The sequence below is a fragment of the Saccopteryx bilineata genome, chromosome 7 (assembly GCF_036850765.1).
Source record: "Saccopteryx bilineata isolate mSacBil1 chromosome 7, mSacBil1_pri_phased_curated, whole genome shotgun sequence".
Taxonomy (NCBI): domain Eukaryota; kingdom Metazoa; phylum Chordata; class Mammalia; order Chiroptera; family Emballonuridae; genus Saccopteryx; species Saccopteryx bilineata.
In genome coordinates, this window is record NC_089496.1 from 89496126 (window position 1) to 89518260 (window position 22135).

A 22135-nucleotide genomic window follows, 5' to 3' on the forward strand; every position below is an offset into this window, starting at 1 on the left:
ATGTAACATCTGGGGCAGTGGGAGCAGAGATAAGAAAAAATGGCCTCTATGCTCCCCAAAACATAATGAAATCACTTTAGAGGTCATGCTGAAGCTCAGGAGCTTAAGAGACAAGAAGAAAGTCAAAAGAAGTAACAGAGGGGTCTTTTTTTTTTTTTTTTACAGAGACAGAGTGAGTCAGAGAGAGGGATAGACAGGGACGGAGAGAGATGAGAAGCATCAATCATTAGTTTTTCATTGCGTGTTGCAACACCCCAGTTGTTCATTGATTGCTGTCTCATATGTGCCTTGACCGTGGGCCTTCAGCAGACCAAGCAGCCCCTTGCTGGAGCCAGCGACCCTGGGTTCAAGCTGGTGGGCTTTTGCTCAAACCAGATGAGCCCGCGCTCAAGCTGGCGAGCTCGGAGTCACGAACCTGGGTCCTCTGCATCCCAGTCCGACGCTCTATCCACTGCGCCATCGCCTGGTCAGGCTCTTTTTTTTTTTTTTTTTTTTTTTTTTTAATTAACACTTAATCATACCTAACCCGCCCCTTGCCATATTTAGGCTGCCTATTGGCAAAGACCTAATCCAGCCTTTGTTTAGAGAGACATACAGCCTGAGGCAACACATACTGCAATTAATCTGCCTCAATTTTGCCTTCCATTTTATGGATGGCAAAGTGACCATGGCAAAAAGGTTTATATAATCATTAAAGCTAAAAATGAGTTCCCAGGGCCTCAATTCAGTGTATTATATCAAGCAAAGCTAAAAGATCATTTTCAAGGTCAACATCTACAGTTTCTCTTTGCTGCAATATGTCGAGAGAAAGAAAGAGGTTACCCCTCTCCATAAAAGAGAAGCAATGGCCTCAGAAAACACTGGTACACAAGAGTCTTGTTATCCTTGCCGGCCTGATCTCACTTGCCAAGTCTCAGAGGTTCTCCATCTCTGCAGCTCCCAATGGGCCACTCTATGTTAGGAGTTTGTGACATGAACACCTAGCATCTATCTCAGCCTTGAATATAACTGTCTCTTTTAAAAGAACACACTCACAATGCATAACAGAAGAAAAAAGTCTAAGTGTTATAAGGCAGAAATCTGCAAGAGCTAATGTAGTGTGTCTGAGTATAACAGGATTTAGACTCTGCCCACCCAGGCTCCTTTTAACGCTGGCAATTCAGTTCCCATATTTATTTTTATTTTATTTTATTTTATTTTATTTTTTTACAGAGAAGAGAGTGAGTCAGAGAGAGGGATAGACAGACCGGAATGGAGAGAGATGAGAAGCATCAATCATTAGTTTTTCATTGCCCGTTGCAACACCTTAGTTGTTCATTGATTGCTTTCTCATATGTGCCTTGACCGCAGACCTTCCGCAGACTGAGTAGCCCCTTGCTGGAGCCAGCGACCTTGGGTTCAAGCTGGTGGGCTTTTTGCTCAAACCAGATGAGCCCGCGCTCAAGCTGGCGACCTCGGGGTCTCGAACCTGGGTCCTCTGCATCCCAGTCCGGCGCCACTGCCTGGTCAGGCCATATTTATTTTTTAGTTCTCTGTCTACCAATGTTTCCTTCTTACTCCAAAAGCCTGTACGCATATCCTGCTCTCACCCTCTTAGGCAGCCTTTCAGCTCTACTATGGAACTCCTAAAAACCCTCTCACCAGAAACATGCCCAGCCTACCCACTTGGCAAACCAGAGCCTTCTAAAGTATACTTTATGCCAAAGGGAATCCTAAACTACCTCAGAAAGCATTAGTCTCTCCTCACAGAAAGTCAAATGACAATAGCAATAGTATTTTAGCAATTTTGCTTCTATAATGAAACTGGGTTTTTTGTTATCTGGCAATCTGAAGCTTATCTATGGACCATAATTTAAGAACCCAAACTTGAACTACTGAGCAGAAAGAACATTAGGGTTCTAAAATAGGATTTAATGGTTCTTACAGAAAGGCTTATAAAGGAAGAATATATAGTACACCAAATAGTTAAGAATGATTAACTCTAAAGAGCTTAATTTCAAAGGAATTTCACTTTGTTAGTTGTCCATTGCTAGAATGTTTTAATTTTTAACAAATAGCAATCCAATTACTTTTGTAATTAGGAGGAAATTTTTCTTGTAAATGGGAGAAGCTCACTGGATCAGCCCTTGGGTTCTACATAAAATGCTAATTAAAAACAATCATTAAAATGGTAGATGTGGTTGCCTGACCAGGCAGTGGCACAGTAGATAGAGTGTCAGACTGGGATGCGACTGACCCAGGTTCAAAACCCCAAGGTCGCCAGCTTGAGTGCAGGCTCACCTGGTTTGAGCAAGGCTCACCAGCTTGAGCTCAAGGTTGCTGGCTTGAGCAAGGGGTGACTGCAGTAGCCCCCTGGTCAAAGCACATATGAGAAAGCAATCAATGAACAACTAAGATGCCACAACAAAGAACTAATACGTCTCATCTCTCTCCCTTTCTGTCTGTCTGTCCCTATCTGTACCTCTCTCTGTCTCTGTCAAAAAAAAATAAAATGCTAGGTATGGTTAAAAACTATCATTTTTGAGACAACTGAGAAAAACTAAATATGGACTGAATATTATATAGTATTAGAGAATTATTGTTGATCTTCTTAGCTTTAATGATGTATGTCTTAGAAAACATCTTTGAGATATATGCCAAAGTACTTAAAGTATGAAGCAGAATGATGTCTACAACTTACTTTAAAATGATTCAGCCAAAATAATAACAAAGAAATTTAGAGATAACCCAAATATGGCAAAATATTAACAGGTATATGAGTGATCACTGTATGATCCTTTCAAATTCTCTGTATATTGAAGTTTTTCACTTTAAAAAAGGAGGTAGACTGGCCCTGGCCGGTTGACTCAGTGGTAGAGCGTTGGCCTGGCGTGCAGAAGTCCCGGGTTCGATTCCCGGCCAGGGCACACAGGAGAAGCGCCCATCTGCTTCTCCACCCCCCCCTCCTTCCTCTCTGTCTCTCTCTTCCCCTCCCGCAGCAGAGGCTCCATTGGAGCAAAGATGGCCTGGGCGCTGGGGATGGCTCCTTGGCCTCTGCCCCAGGCGCTAGAGTGGCTCTGGTCGCAGCAGAGCGACGCCCTGGAGGGGCAGAGCATCGCCCCCTGGTGGGCAGAGCGTCGCCCCTCGTGGGCGTGCCGGGTGGATCCTGGTCGGGCACGTGCAGGAGTCTGTCTGACTGTCTCTCCCCGTTTCCAGCTTCAGAAAAATACAAAAAAAAAAAAAAAAAAGGAGGTAGACTCTGGCTGGGTGACTCAATGGATAGAGCACCAACCTGGAGTGCCAGATGTTGCAGGTTTGATCCTGGTGAGGGCGCATGTGAGAAGCAATCAGTAAGTGCACAATAGATGGAACAACTAAGTGGGACAACTTGATGCTTTTCTCTCTCCCTCAAATCAATGAAAAAAAAATTGTTTAATAAAAATAAAATAAATAATAATAAATTGGAGGGGCCCTGGCCTGTTGCCTCAGTGGTAGAGCATCGGCCTGGCATGTGGAAGTCCAGGGTTCAATTCTCGTCCAGGGCACACAGGAGAGGCGTCCATCTGCTTCTCCACCCTTCCCCCTCTCCTCTCTCTCTATCTCTTTCTTCCCCTCCCACAGCCAAGGCTCCATTGGAGCAAAGTTGGCCCAGTTGCTGAGGATGGCTCCATGACTTCCACCTCAGAAGCTAGAATGGCTCCGGTTGCAATGAAGCAACGCACTAGATGGGCAGAGCATTGCCCCTTAATGGGCATGCTGGGTGGATCCTGGTTGGGCACATGCTGGAGTCTGTCTCTCTGCCTCCCCGCTTCTCACTTCAGAAAAATACAAAATAGGCCCTGGCCAGTTGGCTCAGTGGTAGAGTGTCGGCCTGGCGTGCAGAGGTCCCGGGTTCGATTCCCGGCCAGGGCACACAGGAGAAGCGCCCATCTGCTTCTCCACCCCTCCCCCTCTCCTTCCTCTCTGTCTCTCTCTTCCCCTCCCGCAGCTGAGGCTCCATTGGAGCAAGGATGGCCCGAGCGCTGGGGATGGCTCCTTGGCCTCTGCCCCAGGAGCTAGAGTGGCTCTGGTCACAAGAGAGCGAGGCCTCAGAGGGGTAGAGCATTGCCGCCTGGTGGGCAGAGCGTCGCCCCTGGTGGGTGTGCCGGGTGGATCCCGGTCGGGCGTATGCGGGAGTCTGTCTGACTGTCTCTTTCCGTTTCCAGCTTCAGGAAAAAAAAAGAAAAAAGAAAAATACAAAATATAAAATAAAATAATTGGAAGAAAAATGCTACCTAGAAGGTTTATTTCCAAAGAATCTTAAAATTCGGCCCTGGCTGGTTGGCTCAGTGGTAGAGCATCAGCCCAGCATGTGGATGTCTCAGGTTTGATTTCTAGTCAGGGGATATAGGAGAAGTGACCATCTGCTTCTCCACTCCTCCCCCTCCCCCTTCTCTCTCTCTCTCTCTTCCCCTCCTGCAGCCATGGTTCGAGTGGTTCCAGTGCATCAGCCCAGGCGCTGAGGATGGTTCTGTGGAGCCTCTACTTGAGGCACTAAAATAGCTCGGTTGCAAGCATGGCCCCAGATAGGCAGAGCATCAGCCCCAGAAGGGGGTTGCCGGGAAGATTCCCATTCGGGTGCATGCAGGAGTCTGTTTCTCTATCTCCCCTCCTCTCACTTGGAAAAAGGAGAAGAAAAAACTCGGATATATTCCACTGATATGAGGTATATAGAGTAGTCAAATTCATAAAGACAGAAAGTAGAATGGAGGTTGCCAAGGGCTGGAGAAAGGAGAGAATGTGGAGGATAGGGAGTTAGAGGTCAATGGGTACAGAGTTTCAGTTTCGCAACATGAAAACAGTGCAGGCAATAGTGGTAATGGCTACACAATAGTGTAAATTAACGCCAGTGAATTGTACACTTAAAATGAATAAAATGGTAAATTTTGTGTTACGTATATTTTACCACAATAAAAATAGAAATAAAAATTGTGAACAGATATATCTAGCATAAAGAAAAAACAGAGTTAAAAAAAGACAAAATTGCCCTGGCTGGTTGGCTCAGTGGTAGAGCGTCGGCCTGGCGTACAGAAGTCCCGGGTTCAATTCCTGGCCAGGGCACACAGGAGAAGCGCCCATCTGCTTCTCCACCCCTCCCCCTCTCCTTCCTCTCTGTCTCTCTCTTCCCCTTCCGCAACCAAGGCTCCATTGGAGCGAAGATGGCCCGGGCGCTGGGGATGGCTCCTTGGCCTCTGCCCCAGGCGCTAGAGTGGCTCTGGTCACAACAGAGCGACGCCCTGAGGGCAGAGCATCGCCCCCTGGTGAGCAGAGCGTCACCCCCTGGTGGGAGTGCCAGGTGGATCCCAGTCGGGCGCATGCGGGAGTCTGTCTGACTGTCTCTCCCTGTTTCCAGCTTCAGAAAAATGCAAAAATAAAAAGACAAAATTAAGGTATATAATGAACAGAATTTGCTGGGTTTCCTCCTAATCCCCACTCACTCCTAGCCCAAAGATTCTACTACCCTACCACCAATTTAAAAACCATAGAAAAATCATCAACAGGATGAACAAGAACCCAGACACAATAAACTCAAACTTTCCCATCCCCCATTTTTCTCCCACTTTCCACTCTGGGATGGGTACTGACACTTCTAGTTTTAAGTGTTAAGGAACACAATCTCTTTGAATCTCACCTCTTTTTACTGTAGTCTGTACAACAGTCTTCTAATTCTCACTACAAACTGGTGCTTTCAGTTCTTGTCCTCAAAAGGGAATTCCCTGAAGCATGTTAATCCCCCCACTTCCCACACAAAAGAGTTTGCATCTACTTACCAAAATCTGCTAGGAAGACTTGCTAGTTTTTGTAGAGACCATTTTTTTTCCTGTTCTATTTTGGAGCGCTCCCCCTCCAGCTCCAGGTTTCCCCAATACCACCTAACTACCATCTGGCAGTGAGAAATCACTGTTTTTCAGTAATCAGGACCATCACCTTGCACAGGAGGCCCCAATGGTTCATCTTGCGGAGGCTTCAAAAATTAATGCTGCTCCTTGATTCTAGCTAAGCAGTTGCCTGCCACACCTCCTGCTTCCTGAGCCCTCAAAGTAGCATGCCTTACCTTTGGTGTCCTGCATGACAATCGAGCTATACTTTAAGAAGGTTATCAGTAGATTACTGGTCTGTACATCTGCATCCAGTGGGAGTTCCACAGAACTTATAACTGCAATAGAACAATGAAATGCAGTTAGCCTATACTACTTAACACTTCTACCTTCGTAACCAATTTACCAGCAGACAAGGAAACCACTAAATGTGTTTTCCACGACAGAGGGAAGACCACATGCTCATCACATAACCTTTATCTAGTCTTCCTGGGTCCCTAGGACCCTTCCTACTCCCAAGATTAAGCCCAATGCTCTTCTCTCATATCTAGGGCCAATCTCTAGGAACAATGCTTTTCTCCCAACATCCTAAAAAGAGCATTTTTTTTCAATTACAATTTACATCCAGTATTATTTTGTATTAGTTTCAGGTGTACAGCACAGTGGTTAGACATTCATATACTTTACAAAGTGTTCCCCGATATTCCCAGTACTAAAAAAGGGTATTTTGATTCTACTTCTAGCTCCAAGTAACCCAAAAAGGTTCAAGGTCCTTCTTAAAGGCATTTTGATTTGTACCTAAGGGAAAGATCTGTACTGAATATAAATGAATTTTGCTTTGATGAGTCTCCTGCTTAAAATAAATGACAATTCATTCCTAATAGAGAGAAATCTTGCTCAATTTTTAGAATAAACCTTAAGCCGGAAATACCCAAAATGCAAGGGGAAAAGTTAAGGCAACTACATTTAAATTGTACTCCTTAATCCCTTACCCCCAGTGAAAGGGAACCTAAAAAGGAATACCAGACTGAAAACAGGAGGACGTTACTGTTGTGGACAGCCTGGGACTGAGTTTTACACACCCATCTGTTGCTCTTCCCAAGAAAAACTACCCTGCCACTGCTCCCACTCTGTAAACCACAGTCCCAATGGACAGTGCGGGACCAGACCAATCTTATGTATATTCCCCAAGTCTCTAGGACTTTAAAGTAGACTTAGACACTTTGTTCAGTGTTTTTACAAAGACATGATATAAGCAAAAGGAGGCTCATAATGGCCCAGACAAGCTAAAGAAGCTATAGCTTTCGGCTATATTTCTGCCCATGAAGACTCAGCTGAGTTTGGTATATTATTCATAATATGTATTCATATCATAATGGATCCCTCTGGAGTTGTTATGATATATGCAGAGAACATTTATTAACAATGGGAAACATCTGCATATTATGGATCCATAATACACAGCAAGCAAGGCAAAACGCCTCATGAGAAGAAATTAGCATGCCCAATCCTTGGCTGTTTTCCCACAGTTCAACCCCCAAGAACTAATAAAAGACAAATATATTTTTATGTTGAAATACTAAAAGGTCTTAATTCATGTTATGAGTAAATGACCTAAGACTGTCATTTTAAACTACACCCTATTTAGAAGCTCAGAGCCCATAATCATTGCTTAGTCCAACAGAGAAAGGCATCTAACTGGTAGGTGGGACTTTTCCCCCCACTCACACACAGCAATGACTGGAAAACTGTCTTATATAATATGTAGAAATATAGAAGTATATGTATTTTTAGTTTACCAGAAAGTCCTCTCATGCCAAGGCTGAGTTATCAAATGTCAAGTCTGAGCTGAGAACAAATGTTACAGCTAAACTGTTGGCTTTTAAAAATAATGGCTCCAGTGTTATACCTTTAAATATAACTAGGCTACTGAGCATCACTATAATTAAAAAACAAAACCTGAAAACAAGGTTATAATATTTAGGACCTCTACAGAAAGGAAATGAGTTAGGAGACAAGAAAAACAACAAAGCAGAAGAGAGAGAGTAAGATCCCTAACAAATTAAAATCTCCTTCCTAAGGAAATTATTCCTTGATCTTTGCCTTCATAATTCTTCCCAGCAGCCTTTGTCAAGGGAGACAGTCATTTGAAAGTAGGCTGACTGCATGTTCTCACTAGAAAAAAATAAAAGCTCGCTAGTTGTAGGTAAGTAAGCACAAATCCTGCCATTGCATAATCAAGTGTGTGGGTGGAAGTGTTCACAATGAACACTTTGAAAGGCAGTTCTCTGAAGCATCCAAAGCCCAACATCACATGAAACTAAGATGTGTGTGTGTGTGTGTGTGTGTGTGTGTACACACACAGCTTTTGATATCCATGGTAACCAAGCAGGCTTCATCCTTAAAGAGAAAGAGCAGTATTTCCATTGGATTACTCAGTGACCTGAATAAGCAGAGATAAGTAAGCAATCCTCACTACTTGCTCTTTCTCATTAAAGTATTTTGGAATTTGGCTTTCAATTTTTTTTTATTTTTACTTTTAACTTGTTGTGTTTGCTTTCAAGTTTAGACAGATCCAATTTCCTACCACAGACATAAATATCAGTGGCACCTCCCTGTCATGCTTTCGCACCAATATTTATTATACTACATTAAAATGCTACTGCCCCAGGTCCAATGTCAGAATGTCAAGAAGAGATAGCAGATCAAAGAAGGTCATTTCCTCTGACTTGTAGTGGCTCAGTGGATCAAGCGTCAACCTAGAATGCTGAGGTTGCCAGTTGAACCCCCCAGGCTTGCCTGGTCAGGCACATATGAGAAGTAACTACTAGAAGTTAATGCTCCCCATTCCTCTCCTTCTTTCTCTCTCTCTCCTCTGTCTAAAAGTGACCATCTGCTTCTCTCCCCACCTCTCTCCCTCTTCCCCTCCCACAACCACTAGCTCAATTGGTTCGAGTATGGCTCGGGTACTTGAGGATAGCTCAGTTGGCCTAAGCACATCAGCCTCAGTAAAAATAGCTTGGTACTCGCCCTGGCCGGCTGGCTCAGTGGTAGAGCGTCGGCCTGGCGTGCAAGGGGTCCCGGGTTCGATTCCCGGCCAGGGCACACAAGAGAAGCACCCATCTGCTTCTCTACCCCTCCCCCTCTCCTTCCTCTCTGTCTCTCTCTTCCCCTCCTGCAATGATGGCCCAGGCGCTGGGGATGGCTCCTTGGCCTCTGCCCCAGATGCTAGCTAGAGTGGCTCTGGTCGCGGCAGAACGACGCCCCAGAGGGGCAGAGCATCGCCCCCTGGTGGGCAGAGCATCGCCCCCTGGTGGGCATGCCGGGTGGATCCCGGTCGGGCGCATGCGGGAGTCTGTCTGACTGTCTCTCCCCGTTTCCAGCTTCGGAAAAATACAAAAAAAAAAAAAAAATCAGCAAAAAAAAAAATAGCTTGGTACTCAAGCATTGGCCCCAGACAGAGCTGCCAGGTAGATCCTGGTCAGATGCATGTGGGAGTCTGCCTCACTATCTCCCCTATTCTCAACTACAAAGAAAAAAAAAATCTAGCACTTCATGATTCAACCATTCCCTGAGGAATACACACTGGCATTATATACACTGCTCACAAATATTAGGGAATATTTTTAAATGAATATAAAATGATGAAATATCCCCTAATTTTTGTTAGTATTGCTCCTTACACAGAGAAAAGTACTTAACTATTTTTCCAAAGATTTCTTTAGAGCTTAAGGAGTCCTGAAGGAAAATATCTTTCAGACAATTTTTTTTTAAGAAAGAGACAGAGACAAGAAGGGAGAGAGATGAGAACCATCAACTCGTAGTTGTAGCACTTTTAGTTATCCATTGATTGCTTCTTATACATGCCTTGACCAGGGTGCTCCAGCCCAGCCAGTGACTGCTTGCTCAAGCCAGCAACTTTGGTCTCAAGCCAGTGACAATGGAATCATGTTGATGATCCCACTCACGCCAACAACCTCATGCTCAAGCTGATGAGCCTATGCCAGATAAACCTGCACTCAAGCCAGGACCTCAGGGCTTTGAAGCTGGGACCTAGGTCAACACTCTATCCACTATGTCACCATTGGTCAAGCCAGACAATTTCTTTTTTTTTTCTCTCTGTATCGTTCCAATTTTAGTGTATGTGCTGCCAAAGCAAGCACCAGACAATTTCTTAAGTGAAAGAATAAACAACTATGTTCTTTGTTCAACACAGCTATGCTCACCCTGAAAGATCTAAGACCATATTAATCAAGAAAACAAAAGAGGTTATGGGCTTACCATCAGAGGAGGGTGGTGTGGTACCAAGTGGTGTGGTTGGGGTTGTTGGGGCAGGACTGACAGGGGTCGTCACCAAGCCCATCTCTGGATGACTCTGAGAAAGAACACAGATGGGTAAGAAGAGAGGAAATCCAGGTCCAAGTATCCTCTGATTAATATCCTTTCTGGTATTCTTGGCCTCAGAGAAAGCTCACTGAGGAGGGACTGCTTCTACATTGAATTCCCATAACTACCTGATTACTGTCGATGCTTGCTAAACACTAGTAAGAAGCTCTGTGGGCTAGTTCTTTCTAAGCAACTAAGTTCTCATTATATAAGTTTTACTGCAGAACCATAAAAATAAAAAACTGAACTAAATAAATATACAAAATTAGTCTATAAAAAAGAAGGAGGCATTTGCAGTCCTATCTGAACTTGGCAAAGAACTACTCTCATCAGATCACCCTAAAATACATCAACAGACTTTTCTGATGGCCACGTCATCGATAATAAATTCAGGTAAGCCAAGGGAATGACAGATACTATAAAAAGCTATGCAGATGACAGCCTTCCTGTTCCACAACAAACAAGGGTATGTGGGGGTAGGAAGCTAACAACATGGTGCAGACATCCACTGGGGACCAAAACAGATGGCTCCTCTGTCCCTGACCTTCCTTAGCCATGCCTGCCACATCATCTCTTAAGAATGAAGCTGAGTGGAAGCTACTTCCTTCTCCTCCCCAACAACTTTACCAGCCTTTACTTTCCTTTAAAAACAGAGAATTCAGAAAGCAGACAAGGAACATAATGAGAATAGTAAATAAAGTCTCTTATGTTATCAGTCATAGAAAATTATGTGTCTTCTTGTGTTTGGTTTATAGTCCTTGTGGTAGGCAGTTAGATGAGCAGAGCAAGGAGTATAGGCCAGGCACATTCCTAGGCCGACCCCAAACCAGCACACTGCTTTTTAAGCATGACTTTGTTTTGTTAAACTCAATCAGTGGATCCCATACACAGCTGCCCTCTGAGAAAAAAAACAAACATAAGCAAACCTCCCTTTAAAAGAAACCTACATAGCCTGACCAGGCGGTGGCGCAGTGGATAGAGCGATGAACTGGGACGCAGAGGACCCAGGTTCGAGACCCCAGAGTCTCTGCTTGAGCACAGGCTCATCAGGTTTGAGCAAGGTTCACCAGCTTGAGCCCAAGGTCCTTGAGCAAGGGGTCACTCGGTCTGCTGTAGCCCCCGGTCAAGGCACATATGAGAAATCAATCAATGAACAACTAAGGAACCGCAACGAAGAATTGATATCTCCTATCTCTCTCCCTTCCTGTCTGTCTGTCCCTCTCTCTGACTCTATCTCTGCCACAGAAAAAAAAAAAAAAAGAAACCTACATACATATTGTAAGCAGTCTGACTTTAAAATAAAAATGATCAATTTTTTAAGAAAGCTTTCACAGACAGCACTTGAGTTCTCAGCCTATTTTAGTCCCCTCTGTTCCAATTACTGAAGCTATCCCTTTAGGCAAATAATCCAGCATTCAGTAGTCTATGACTTCATGCTTTAGCTGTAGACCACTTTTTTCTGTTAACAGCTACCTTTATGCTGGACAAAATAGTCCTTACTTTTCTTCTCTGGAAACTGGTCAGATAATAAGAAAGTGACTTGACCTATTTTATCTCCAATTGTAATTTCAGTGGTTTAGAAAGCAGAAAGACTAATATAAAAACCCATATGGGAAGATTAATACCAAGGGATTTCTAGTAAGCCAAATGACATAATCTCAACTCATCTGGGTTAACAGAATGAGTAAATTGGCCAATACCATTAACTTTGCAAGTTCTCAGACCCACTTTGCACCAGATGGAAACATAGTACACGTTTGAGGGTAGCATGAAGCAATGGCAACTGATGCAACTCTTCGTTATCACCACTCAACAATGCAAAGCAGGGCTAAAACAGGCAAATCCAGAAGGCTTTCAATGCAGTGAATCTATATGAAATTCAGGAAGAAAAAGATTGGAGATTTTAATATAACCAACCTGAGCTAACACTGTGATGAAGTTGCGATTTAAATGAACAGCTTCATAAAGTGCCAGAAGGATGGCCTCATTGGTTCTAAAGAAAAAGAGAACAAATTGAAGAGGCTCTTATTGTGGAGGAGCTACAACAATATAACCATCAAGATAAGATTTCACACCAGCTCCTCATTATTAATCCTTTTGAGTTTCTAATACTTCCTTTATTTTCTTTTATGGGCATATGTAAAGTGTACACTGGCAAAAGGAAAGAGTAAAGGCCTTAACTTTAATACCTTAGTTCTTACCTACTTCATTCACTATTTTCACTCTCACTTTTTCACCCCAATCCAGTTAAGTCCTTAACTGGCTCAAATATCCAGCCCTCTTTCACTTCATTCCAGAGATAGTTGGGAAGTTTCTCAGTTTCCTGGGGTTCAATACACAAAACTAAAGTAGAATAAACTAAGGGTTCATTATTGTTTAAAACTCAAGAATCAGGCCCTGGCCGGTTGGCTCAGTGGTAGAGCGTCAGCCTGGTGTGTGGAAGTCCCAGGTTCGATTCCCGGCCAGGGCACACAGGAGAGGCGCCCATCTGCTTCTCCACCCCTCCCCCTCTCCTTCCTCTCTGTCTCTCTCTTCTCCTCCTGCAGCCAAGGCTCCATTGGAGCAAAGATGGCCCGGGCGCTGGGGATGGCTCTGTGGCCTCTGCCTCAGGCGCTAGAGTGGCTCTGGTCGCAACATAGCGACCCCCCACAATGGGCAGAGCATCGCCCCCTGGTGGGCAGAGCATCGCCCCCTGGTAGGCGTGCCGGGTGGATCCCGGTCGGGCGCATGCAGGAGTCTGTCTGACTGTCTCTCCCCGTTTCCAGCTTCAGAAAAATACAAAAAAAAAAAAAAAAAATTCAAGAAACATTTGATATATAACCAAAAAAGTCTGAATCTATAATAGAGTAATAAGAGTCTGGCCTGTGGTTGTACAGTGGATAGAGCGTCAACCTGGAATACTGAGGTCGCCAGTTCAAAACCCTAGGCCGGCCAGGTCAAGGTTCAGACAACAAACAATCAATAAACAACTAAAGTGAAGCAACTATCAGTTGATACTTCCTGTTCCTGCCCCACCTAAATCAATCAATCAATCAATAAATAAAAGATTAACAATAAGTCACATTTCACACTCTCATATCCAGTCAGAAAGCCAACACTAAAGTTCAAGTACTACACAAGAATGTCAGGCACTTACTGTACTGAGATTTTCTCATGTGCATCTGCTATGAACATGCTGCCCACCTGTGGAACAAAAGGGAATTGCACACTTACAGCAGGAAAATGTAAGAGCTCTGCCTAAAAAGTCTCTAATCAGTGAAAAAAACAAGCTACTTGCCACCCAAGGCAATTTGGAACTCTGGCCCACTAGTCATATACACATCAAAATCAGCCCACTTTGAATATCTTAAAAGAATCATAAGTAATAAATTAAATAAAGAAAACTCCACTAAATTGTCTTTCCTTAAAGGGACTTAAAAACAATCTTCGTAATTTTATCCAGTTTTTTCTTTTTTAATTTGAACTGTTGATAGCATTGTACGCCCACCACCCAAAGGCAAATCATTTTCTGTCACCAAATATTTGTCCCTCTTTACTACCCTATCCCCCATCTCCATCCCCCTGGTAACCATTTCACTTTTATCTATATCCATGAGTCTCAGTGTTACACCCCAGCTATGTGTGAAATCACGTAATCCTAAGCTTTTTCTGATTTACTTATTTCACTTACTATAATGCTCTCAAGGTCCATCCACATCGTCATAAATGGCAAAATATCATCATTTCTTATGGCTGAGTAGTACAGCTCAGCTCTCCTTTTCATTGGGTAGCTTAGTAACCAATGACTGAGAGTCAATGTCAACCTAGACATCCTCATCACTCTACATCTTTCCTGGAAGTTGATTTGTTAAAGTCAAAAACTAATCCACGAAGAGTCTGACCTGTGGTGGCGCAGTGGATAAAGTGTTGACCTGGAACTTTCAGGTCGTCAGTTCGAAACCCTGGGCTTGCCTGCTCAAGGCACAAACAGGAAGCAACTACTATGAGTTGATGTTTCCCGCTTCTCCCCCTACTCTTTCTCCTCTCCCTGTCTCTCTCCTTTCTCTAAAAATCAATAAATTTAAAAAAAAAAAAAAAACTCTAAAACAACACCAAAAAAAACCTAACTCATGAAGAATATCACAGAACAGACTGATTTTATCCAACATAAAGGTGTCTTTGGGGGTATACTTGAGTTTCAGACCAGAACTGTGCATATGAGATCCACTGTCCACCTTTCAGATCACAAAATCTTGAGTTTGTGTCCTGGGCAGGGCAGCTGAGTAAGTAAATGGAGTAGGTTGCTTCCAATATGTGTGATTATCAGAGGCACTAAGAAAGATGCCCATTCCTCTAAAAATACTTTTCTACCTGTTTACTGATGACCAAAACTGCAGATGGAGCTTCATTTGTTTGATACTAAACTTTTTCTTCTTGGCTAAAAGGCAAAAATCCCTGAGAGTAATAAAATTATATCTAAATCATTTAACCAAACACCAATACAGCACTTATACTGCCCTGACCTCTGAGAGGTTTAGTTATATTGATGCTTATCAAGTTAAAGAGCTTATCAAGTCCTTCCTAAGAGTAGGCTCTAAGTAAGAAGAAGGGGGAAAAGACATAGGCATTGGGGGGAAATTTTCCTTTTTTCGGGGGGAGGGATGACTATTTCTTACAATAAACTCAATATTGTCTTGCCCTAGAGCTGATTAATTGAATACTAATGCCCAAGACTTTTTGAATCTGCCTAGATTCTAAGACTTGCTAGATTTATCTCTTAAATCTACAGAGCCCTGGAAGAGAGTTTGGTTGGTTAGAGCATTGGCCTAATACACAGAGGTTGCCAGTTCAATCCCTGGTCAGGGCACATACAGAAACAGATCAATGTTTCTGTCTTTCTCTCTCTCCTTTCCGCTCTATAAAATCAATAATTAAGAAAACTTAGCCTGGCCAGGCAGTGGTGCAGTGGATAGAGCGTCGAACTGGAATGCCGAGGACCCAGGTTCAAGACCCCGAGGTCGCCAGCTTGAGCACGGGCTCATCTGGTTTGAGCAAAAGCTCACCAGCTTGGACCCAAGGTCGCTGGCTCCAGCAAGGGGTTACTCGGTCTGCTGAAGGCCCGCGGTCAAGGCACATAAGAGAAAACAATCAATGAAAAATAAAGGTGTCACAATGTGCAACGAAAAACTAATGATTGATGCTTCTCATCTCTCCATTCCTGTCTCTGTCCTTGTCAATCCCTCTCTCTGTAAAAAAAAAAAAAAAAAAGAAAAAAAAAGCTTAGCCTGACCAGGCAGTGGCGCAGTGGATATAGCATCAGACTGGGACACGGAAGACCCAGGTTCGAGACCCTGAGGTCGCCAGCTTGAGCACGAGCTCTTCTGGTTTCAGCAAGGCTCACCAGCTTGGACCCAAGGTCGCTGGCTTCAGCAAGGGGTCACTGGCTTGGCTGTAGCCCCCTGGTCAAGGCACATATGAGAAAACAATCAATGAACAACTAAAGTGCCGCAACGAAGAATTGATGTTTCTCATCTCTCTCTCTTCCTGTCTGTCTGTCCCTCTATCTGAAAAAAAAAAAGAAAGAAAGAAAGAAAGAAAGAAAGAAAGAAAGAAAGAAAGAAAGAAAGAAAGAAAGAAAGAAAGAAAGAAAACTTAGTCACAGCCCTGACTGGATAGCTTGGTTGGCTAGAGCATCATGCTGGAGCACAGAGGTTGCTGATTCGATCCCTGGTTACAGCACATACAGGAACAGATCAATCTTCCTGTCAACTCTGTCTGTCTCTCTCTTTCCTTTCTTCTCTCTCTAAAATTAATAAAATAAACATTAAAAAAAATAAAAAATAAAGAAAATTTAGTCACAGATTATCTGGCCCAAAATGCCTTTGATGCCAAGGTTGAGAAATCTCCCTGAGCAGTCTTGCAAAGCCGACCAATGCCTTTCCTAGACCATGGATCTCCAAAGCCATTCATTACGCCTTTAAACGAGTGGCTCAAATCCGCACCAATCCCACAACTCTAGGAACAGCTATGAGGAAACGAGAGGCCACAGCAGACAGCCACATACATTCAGGGTTAAATTTGGATCTAAACCCTAGAGTCGGTCCTCAAACAAAGCCAACTCTTTAGAAAGCAGAAGTCTGGCTTAATACGTAGCTTTATTATAGACTTTAAATTAATTCATAAAAAAATTTGTCCCACCCTGGCCAGTTGGCTCAGCGGTAGAGCGTCGGCCTGGCGTGCAGGAGTCCCGGGTTCAATTCCCAGCCAGGGCACACAGGAGAAGCGCCCATCTGCTTCTCCACCCCCCCCTCCTTCCTCTCTGTCTCTCTCTTCCCCTCCCGCAGCCCAGGCTCCATTGGAGCAAAGATGGCCCAGGCGCTGGGGATGGCTCTGTGGCCTCTGCCTCAGGCACTAGAATGGCTCTGGATGCAACAGAGCGACGCCCCAGAGGGGCAGAACATCGCCCCTGGTGGGCATGCCGGGTGGATCCCAGTCGGGCGCATGCAGGAGTCTGTCTGACTGTCTCCCCGTTTCCAGCTTCGGAAAAATGGAAAAAAAAAATTGTCCCAGAGAAATCAGAGCTCTCTTCCTCCCATTCCACTTTGGTTTGGAAATCACTAGAAGAGATACAGCTCTCAAAATAATTCGCTCTGAGCAGCCCTCCTTCTCTCCCCCATCATGCCATCATCTCAAACATCTGGACTTCTGAGTCCAGAACTGTCTAACTCTACAAACCTCTTACATTTCTGAGCAGGAGAGAAAAACAAATAGGACTTACCATATTAGTTAAAGCAGAGAAAAAACCACTCTGGTGTTCTTCTTCCTTGTCTTTATATTGCCTAAACAAAAATAACTAACTTCAGCTTTAGTATTATTTATCAAGTATATCTTCGTCCTTAGCATTCTAGGTATTCAGTGTAGAACACTCACAGAATTCACTCCCTCCAGAAAACAAAAGCACTATGACAATCTAGTCACTGCAGCTACCCCTGCAAGCTAGGAGACACACATCTGCTCTTGAGGTAGTGTGGTAGTGTGTACCAAAATGCCTGGCTACTCTGGAAGAGACTTAGAAAGCAAGCTGCAGATGTGTGAAACTGCTCTAACATATGGCTGATCCAGTTAGTTCCCAAACAGATTATTACTTGAAAGTGTGACAGTAAAATTGCATCAAGGCTGTAACAGTGAAAATCTTGTTTGTTTTTGAAGGAAGAGGATGGAAGAAATCTGTGAGTTAACCTATTTGTAGAGATGGGACAGATTTGAAATATCAACACCCAATTGTATGTGAGAAAAGTATGGAAAGAAGCAAGAAAGATCCTGCCTGGCCCTTGCCAGGACTAGGGATACTTCTGGTTTCCAGATCTTTCCCCATTCACAGCAGGAGGAAAAGGAAGCATCAGTGAAGACAGCCCCTAGAAGAGACAGTTGGTTCCTGATGAAAAAGAAGCATCTGGCAAACTAGAGATAATTCAATGTCTTCTCCTTTTGTTTATGTTTATAAGTGTACAAAAAAAAAAAGCAGTGCTTTCCTACCGTTTTTTAACAAAGAAAATGATATTTGGGAAATATTGTATATTGTGCTAAATGGAAAAAACCTGCTTGTGGCTGAAATACTAGTTAAAATGCTCTGCAATAAAATACTAAAGGTTACAAAGAATGTGCTTAATTGTTAAAAGATGAACACTAACCTGGTAGCTTCTCCCCTGATGTTAAAACAACCCCTGCTAAAGCCATCTAGCCAAACTAGAACAAAAACATCTGCCGGCAGCTGTACCTCTGAATACTCTTCTAGGAACTCTTATGAGCTGTTTCCTACTCAACTAATCCAAACGAAAACTAGATGCTTCTCTTCTGCAAAGGGGAACTTACCTGTTGTACTCAGATAAAGCCTGAGCAATCACAAGCCCCATTCCCTAGAAAGAAAAAATATAGCACAGGTTGAATAGGGGCTGGTAGCAATACTCTGATTAGGGCAGGGGAAATACTAATTATACCCCAGGGTCCAAGCTCAAGAAGTTCTACCTGAAAGTTGGCAACAAGAAAAGAAATTCTGAGAGGCACTGCCAAAGCATCAAAAGGAAATTCTCTGGGCCCTGGCTGGGTAGCTCAGTTGGTCCCCAAATGCCAGGGTTGCAGGTTTGATCCTCAGTCTGGGTACATATAAGACCCAATCAATGAATGCATAAATAAATATAACAATCAATCAATGTTTCTCTCTTTCCCTCTTTCTTTCTCTCTATCTCTCCTCCTCCTACTCCACCCCACCCCTCCTTCTCTCTAAAATCAATCAGTAAATAAAATAAAATAAAATAAAATGAAAAAAGGACCTTTGCTTCAGACAGATTTGTCTGATCTAATTATTTTACTTTCTGTTACTTAATAGAGTAACAGGGCATGAAACAGATCAGTCCAGATCACTGACAATTTCACTGGGATCACTTTCACCTCAAAAGAGAAGACTGAATTAGAAGCTCAAACTAAAAACTCTCCTAGTCTCTAAAACAACCACAATAAAAGTGACAATGAGTCCCAAGCTAAATAAAGGTGCATTTGAGCGTCATCCCAACATGCTAAGATAGCAGGTTCCATCTCTGGTCAGGGCACATACAAAAATAAACCAATGAATGCCTAAATAAGTGGACCATCAAATCACTGTTTCTGTTTGTCTGTCTGTCTGTCTCTCCCCCCACCCCTCCTTTTTTTCTCTAAAATCAATCAATAAAAAAATTTTTAAATTTTAAAACTGCCTGACCCGTGGTGGTACAGTGGATAAAGAATGCTGAGGTTATCAGTTCAAAACCCCAGGGTTGCCCAGTCAGGCACATACAAGAATCAACTACTACAAGCTTATGCTTCCTGCTCCTCTTCCCTATCTCTTTCTTTCTTCAATAAATAAAATCTTTAAAAAAACTTTTTAATGAAGGTACATATAGACAAGCTATTCCCTTTCAGGCCACAGGAAAACAGGAGTGTAATGAGACGAAGCGTCCAATAAATATTAAAGGATTGTTCAACTTTCCCTCTAGAATCTGCTAAGCAGAACGCAAAGATCAATGAAGGCCACAAGATGAATCCTGTATACTTCTATTCATAAGGGAAATTAGAAGAATGGAAAGAGAACAAAGCCAGACACCTGGTCATCTTCCTCCTCCCTATACTCAGAGATCAGGTGTTATTTCCTAAACTCTCAAGGGCATACTGTAGCAGGTAGAGACCATCATCCATGTTTCAGCCACACCCAGTCAGGGTGTAAACACCATCTGGCTAGTTCTACAAGAAGAAGTCTCCCATCATTTAGTCACCTTAGCCTTCTTTATTTTTCAAGTTTCAACTTTACTGCGCTGTAATTGATATAGAAAATTATAAGCTATTTAAAGTGTACAGCATGGTGATTTGATATACCATCTAAGACTTCTTATTCTTGGAAATGTATCTTGCTGACTCCGTAGGATAGTCGACCTCAGCACACTATAACATAAAATATAACCAACCATTTCGTCATGATTAGCTAGCAAATGTCCCCTCAAACCTTCTTTCCATGATGAGAAAATAGAATACAATAAGATAGTTGCATTAATGCGCTAAAAAGAACACCTATTCCCTCCTTATAGCCAGATGAAATTAACATAATAGCTCTCTGCTCCCTAAATATCCACTGAAAGTCAGTCCACTGAATGCAAGTAATTAAAACAATACACAAAGATCTGGATACTCACATTGAGTGTGGCCTCATCATCCACAATAGACAGCTTCACAATATAAGGGTTCACAGACTGTTAAAAAAGAGAGGAAACTCAAGGTGAGTGTGACCTAGAAGGTCAAAAACTACTTAACAAAGTGTTAACAAAAATGCATCTATCAGGCCCTCTCTTTCTAGCAAAGCTCCTACTCCTCAGACCCAGTCCAACTTGCTAGCTTACTCCCCCATTTCCAGTAAATCTCTGGGTGTGCATGGCATTCACCAAGCACACACATGCATACACACACATTCTCTCTCTCTCTCTCTCTCTCTCTCTCTCTCTCTCTCATTCTTCCTACATTTTCCTCTAGGCTAAATCAGCTCAGGCCTATGTCTGTCACTTCTCCCATCTTTCTCTCTTATTTGTTTCTAAAAAGTAAGTGAACACTTTACAAAACTCACTTTGTCCTATCCTGACAATAACCTACCAAGTCCACAGGGACAACTGTCTTTTGGGGCACATAAAAGCTTCTTTGCCATAAGGCACAAATTTGTAAGTTACTAACTTACATCCTCATCCCAAAGGCTCCCTAACCATTCCACAAACGATGTGCTAGGACTGACTCACCCAACCGTAAAACAAAGCCACCTGGGGGGTGAAAAGTGGCAGCTGCTTAACAGCCAGAGAGGCCATTTATGGATCTGATACCCAAATAACACGGCAGGGGAACTGAAAGAAAGGATGTAATTACCCAAACTACAATCTGGTCAGGACACTGGGATTTAATGATCGTCCCATCACTTACAAGCACTGGAAGATTTTCTGAGTTTTTCCAGACCCAATCTCAGCTGGGCAGCATACGGAAATGAACATATATTTAAACTCATTAAGCAGTTGGGCCATCTCCTACTGGTGAGATGAGAACCAATCACCTGCTCACCTTGAAAACATCCCACCCATGGGATGTGAAGAAAGACCTCATGTAGACTAGGCACCAATTCTAACCCAAGGCAAGCAAGGAACAATAGTTCTCAGATTGGCAGTTTTTACAGCAACCAAGGAAACTCATTACAGAGAAACTTGGAAACCCAACTAAAAAGCTAACCCCCTACATAGACCTTATTTAATCAACTTTCCAAGGGCACTTTTTGAATGTCAACTGGGAATGGAGAAAGAGACAGCTTTGATTTCTTAACAGCCCAAATGTTTATAAGGTTTTCTACAATACAACTCAAGGTGGTAAAACTCACTCCATTTGTTACTTGATCTAACAGAGGAAAGCTCTCTCCACTTCTTCCTATAACCAAGAGTCAAATCCTGCTGGTGCTATACAGACTTCAAATGAGATCCAATGCAAATGATGCTTGAAAAAGAAAATCAGCAATAGGCTGACAGAGAGATGCCACCATAATGAGAACAACACTGGAAGAAAAAGGCCACTATTTCTTGGCATAGTTGTTGAAAGTCCTACCACTCATGTTCCCAAAAGTATACTGTTTTAGGTAATAATAAGAATCAGCCTGACCAGGTGGTGGCACAGTGGATGGTGCGTCAGACTGAGATGCAGAGGACCCAGGTTTGAGACCCCGAGGTCACCAGTTTGAGCGCGGGCTCATCTGGGTTTGAACAAAGCTCACCAGCTTGGACCCAAGGTCGCTGGCTCGAGCAAGGGGTTACTCGGTCTGCTGAAGGCCCGTGGTCAAGGCACATATGAGAAAGCAATCAATGAACAACTAAGGTGTTGCAACACGCAGTGAAAAACTAATGATTGATGCTTCTCATCTCTCTTCGTTCCTGTCTGTCTGTCCCTATCTATCCCGCTCTCTGACTCTCTCTGTAAAAAAAAAAAAAAAAAAAAAAATCATCTGATTACCAAAAATAGTATATGCTTTAGAAGCAGTTGGAAGAAAGGCAAGATGGCTAACAGCAAAGGTCTGAGTCCTAGCTCCTCTGCTTATTAATTGTGACAAGTTAGACACACTAATTAAGCTAAGCTCAATTTCCTAATCTGTAAAATGGAGGTGATATTTTCCCCCTTGGGGTTGCTATGAGACTTAAAGAGAGTAAGACATAAAATCCTTAGCATATCATCTGGCATATAGTAAATACCCAATGATTAACTATATTTTTTCTCCTTTGACATTTTTATCACATTGAAAGGAAGCTCTTTAAGGAAGAAAAAAGAGAGAGAAAGAAAAGGAACATCTTGCAACTGGACAAGATAAACAATTTTGTAATTTCTGGAAAATG

At 43.0% G+C, this 22135-nt stretch overlaps 1 protein-coding gene across 10 annotated transcripts in view; it reads right to left on the reverse strand.

Annotated features, from left to right (window-relative positions):
• ARMH3 (armadillo like helical domain containing 3) overlaps positions 1–22135 on the reverse strand; it is a 233646-nt gene that overhangs the window by 160222 nt on the left and 51289 nt on the right. For all 10 annotated transcript variants that reach the window (XM_066240272.1, XM_066240273.1, XM_066240279.1 and 7 more), the window contains 7 exons: positions 19922–19978; positions 18075–18118; positions 16981–17041; positions 13360–13406; positions 12141–12216; positions 10119–10212; positions 6074–6175 (listed from right to left, as the gene is read on the reverse strand). In XM_066240272.1, coding sequence (XP_066096369.1) covers positions 6074–6175; positions 10119–10212; positions 12141–12216; positions 13360–13406; positions 16981–17041; positions 18075–18118; positions 19922–19978 — 481 coding nt within the window. The remainder of the gene's footprint in view (positions 1–6073; positions 6176–10118; positions 10213–12140; positions 12217–13359; positions 13407–16980; positions 17042–18074; positions 18119–19921; positions 19979–22135) is intronic.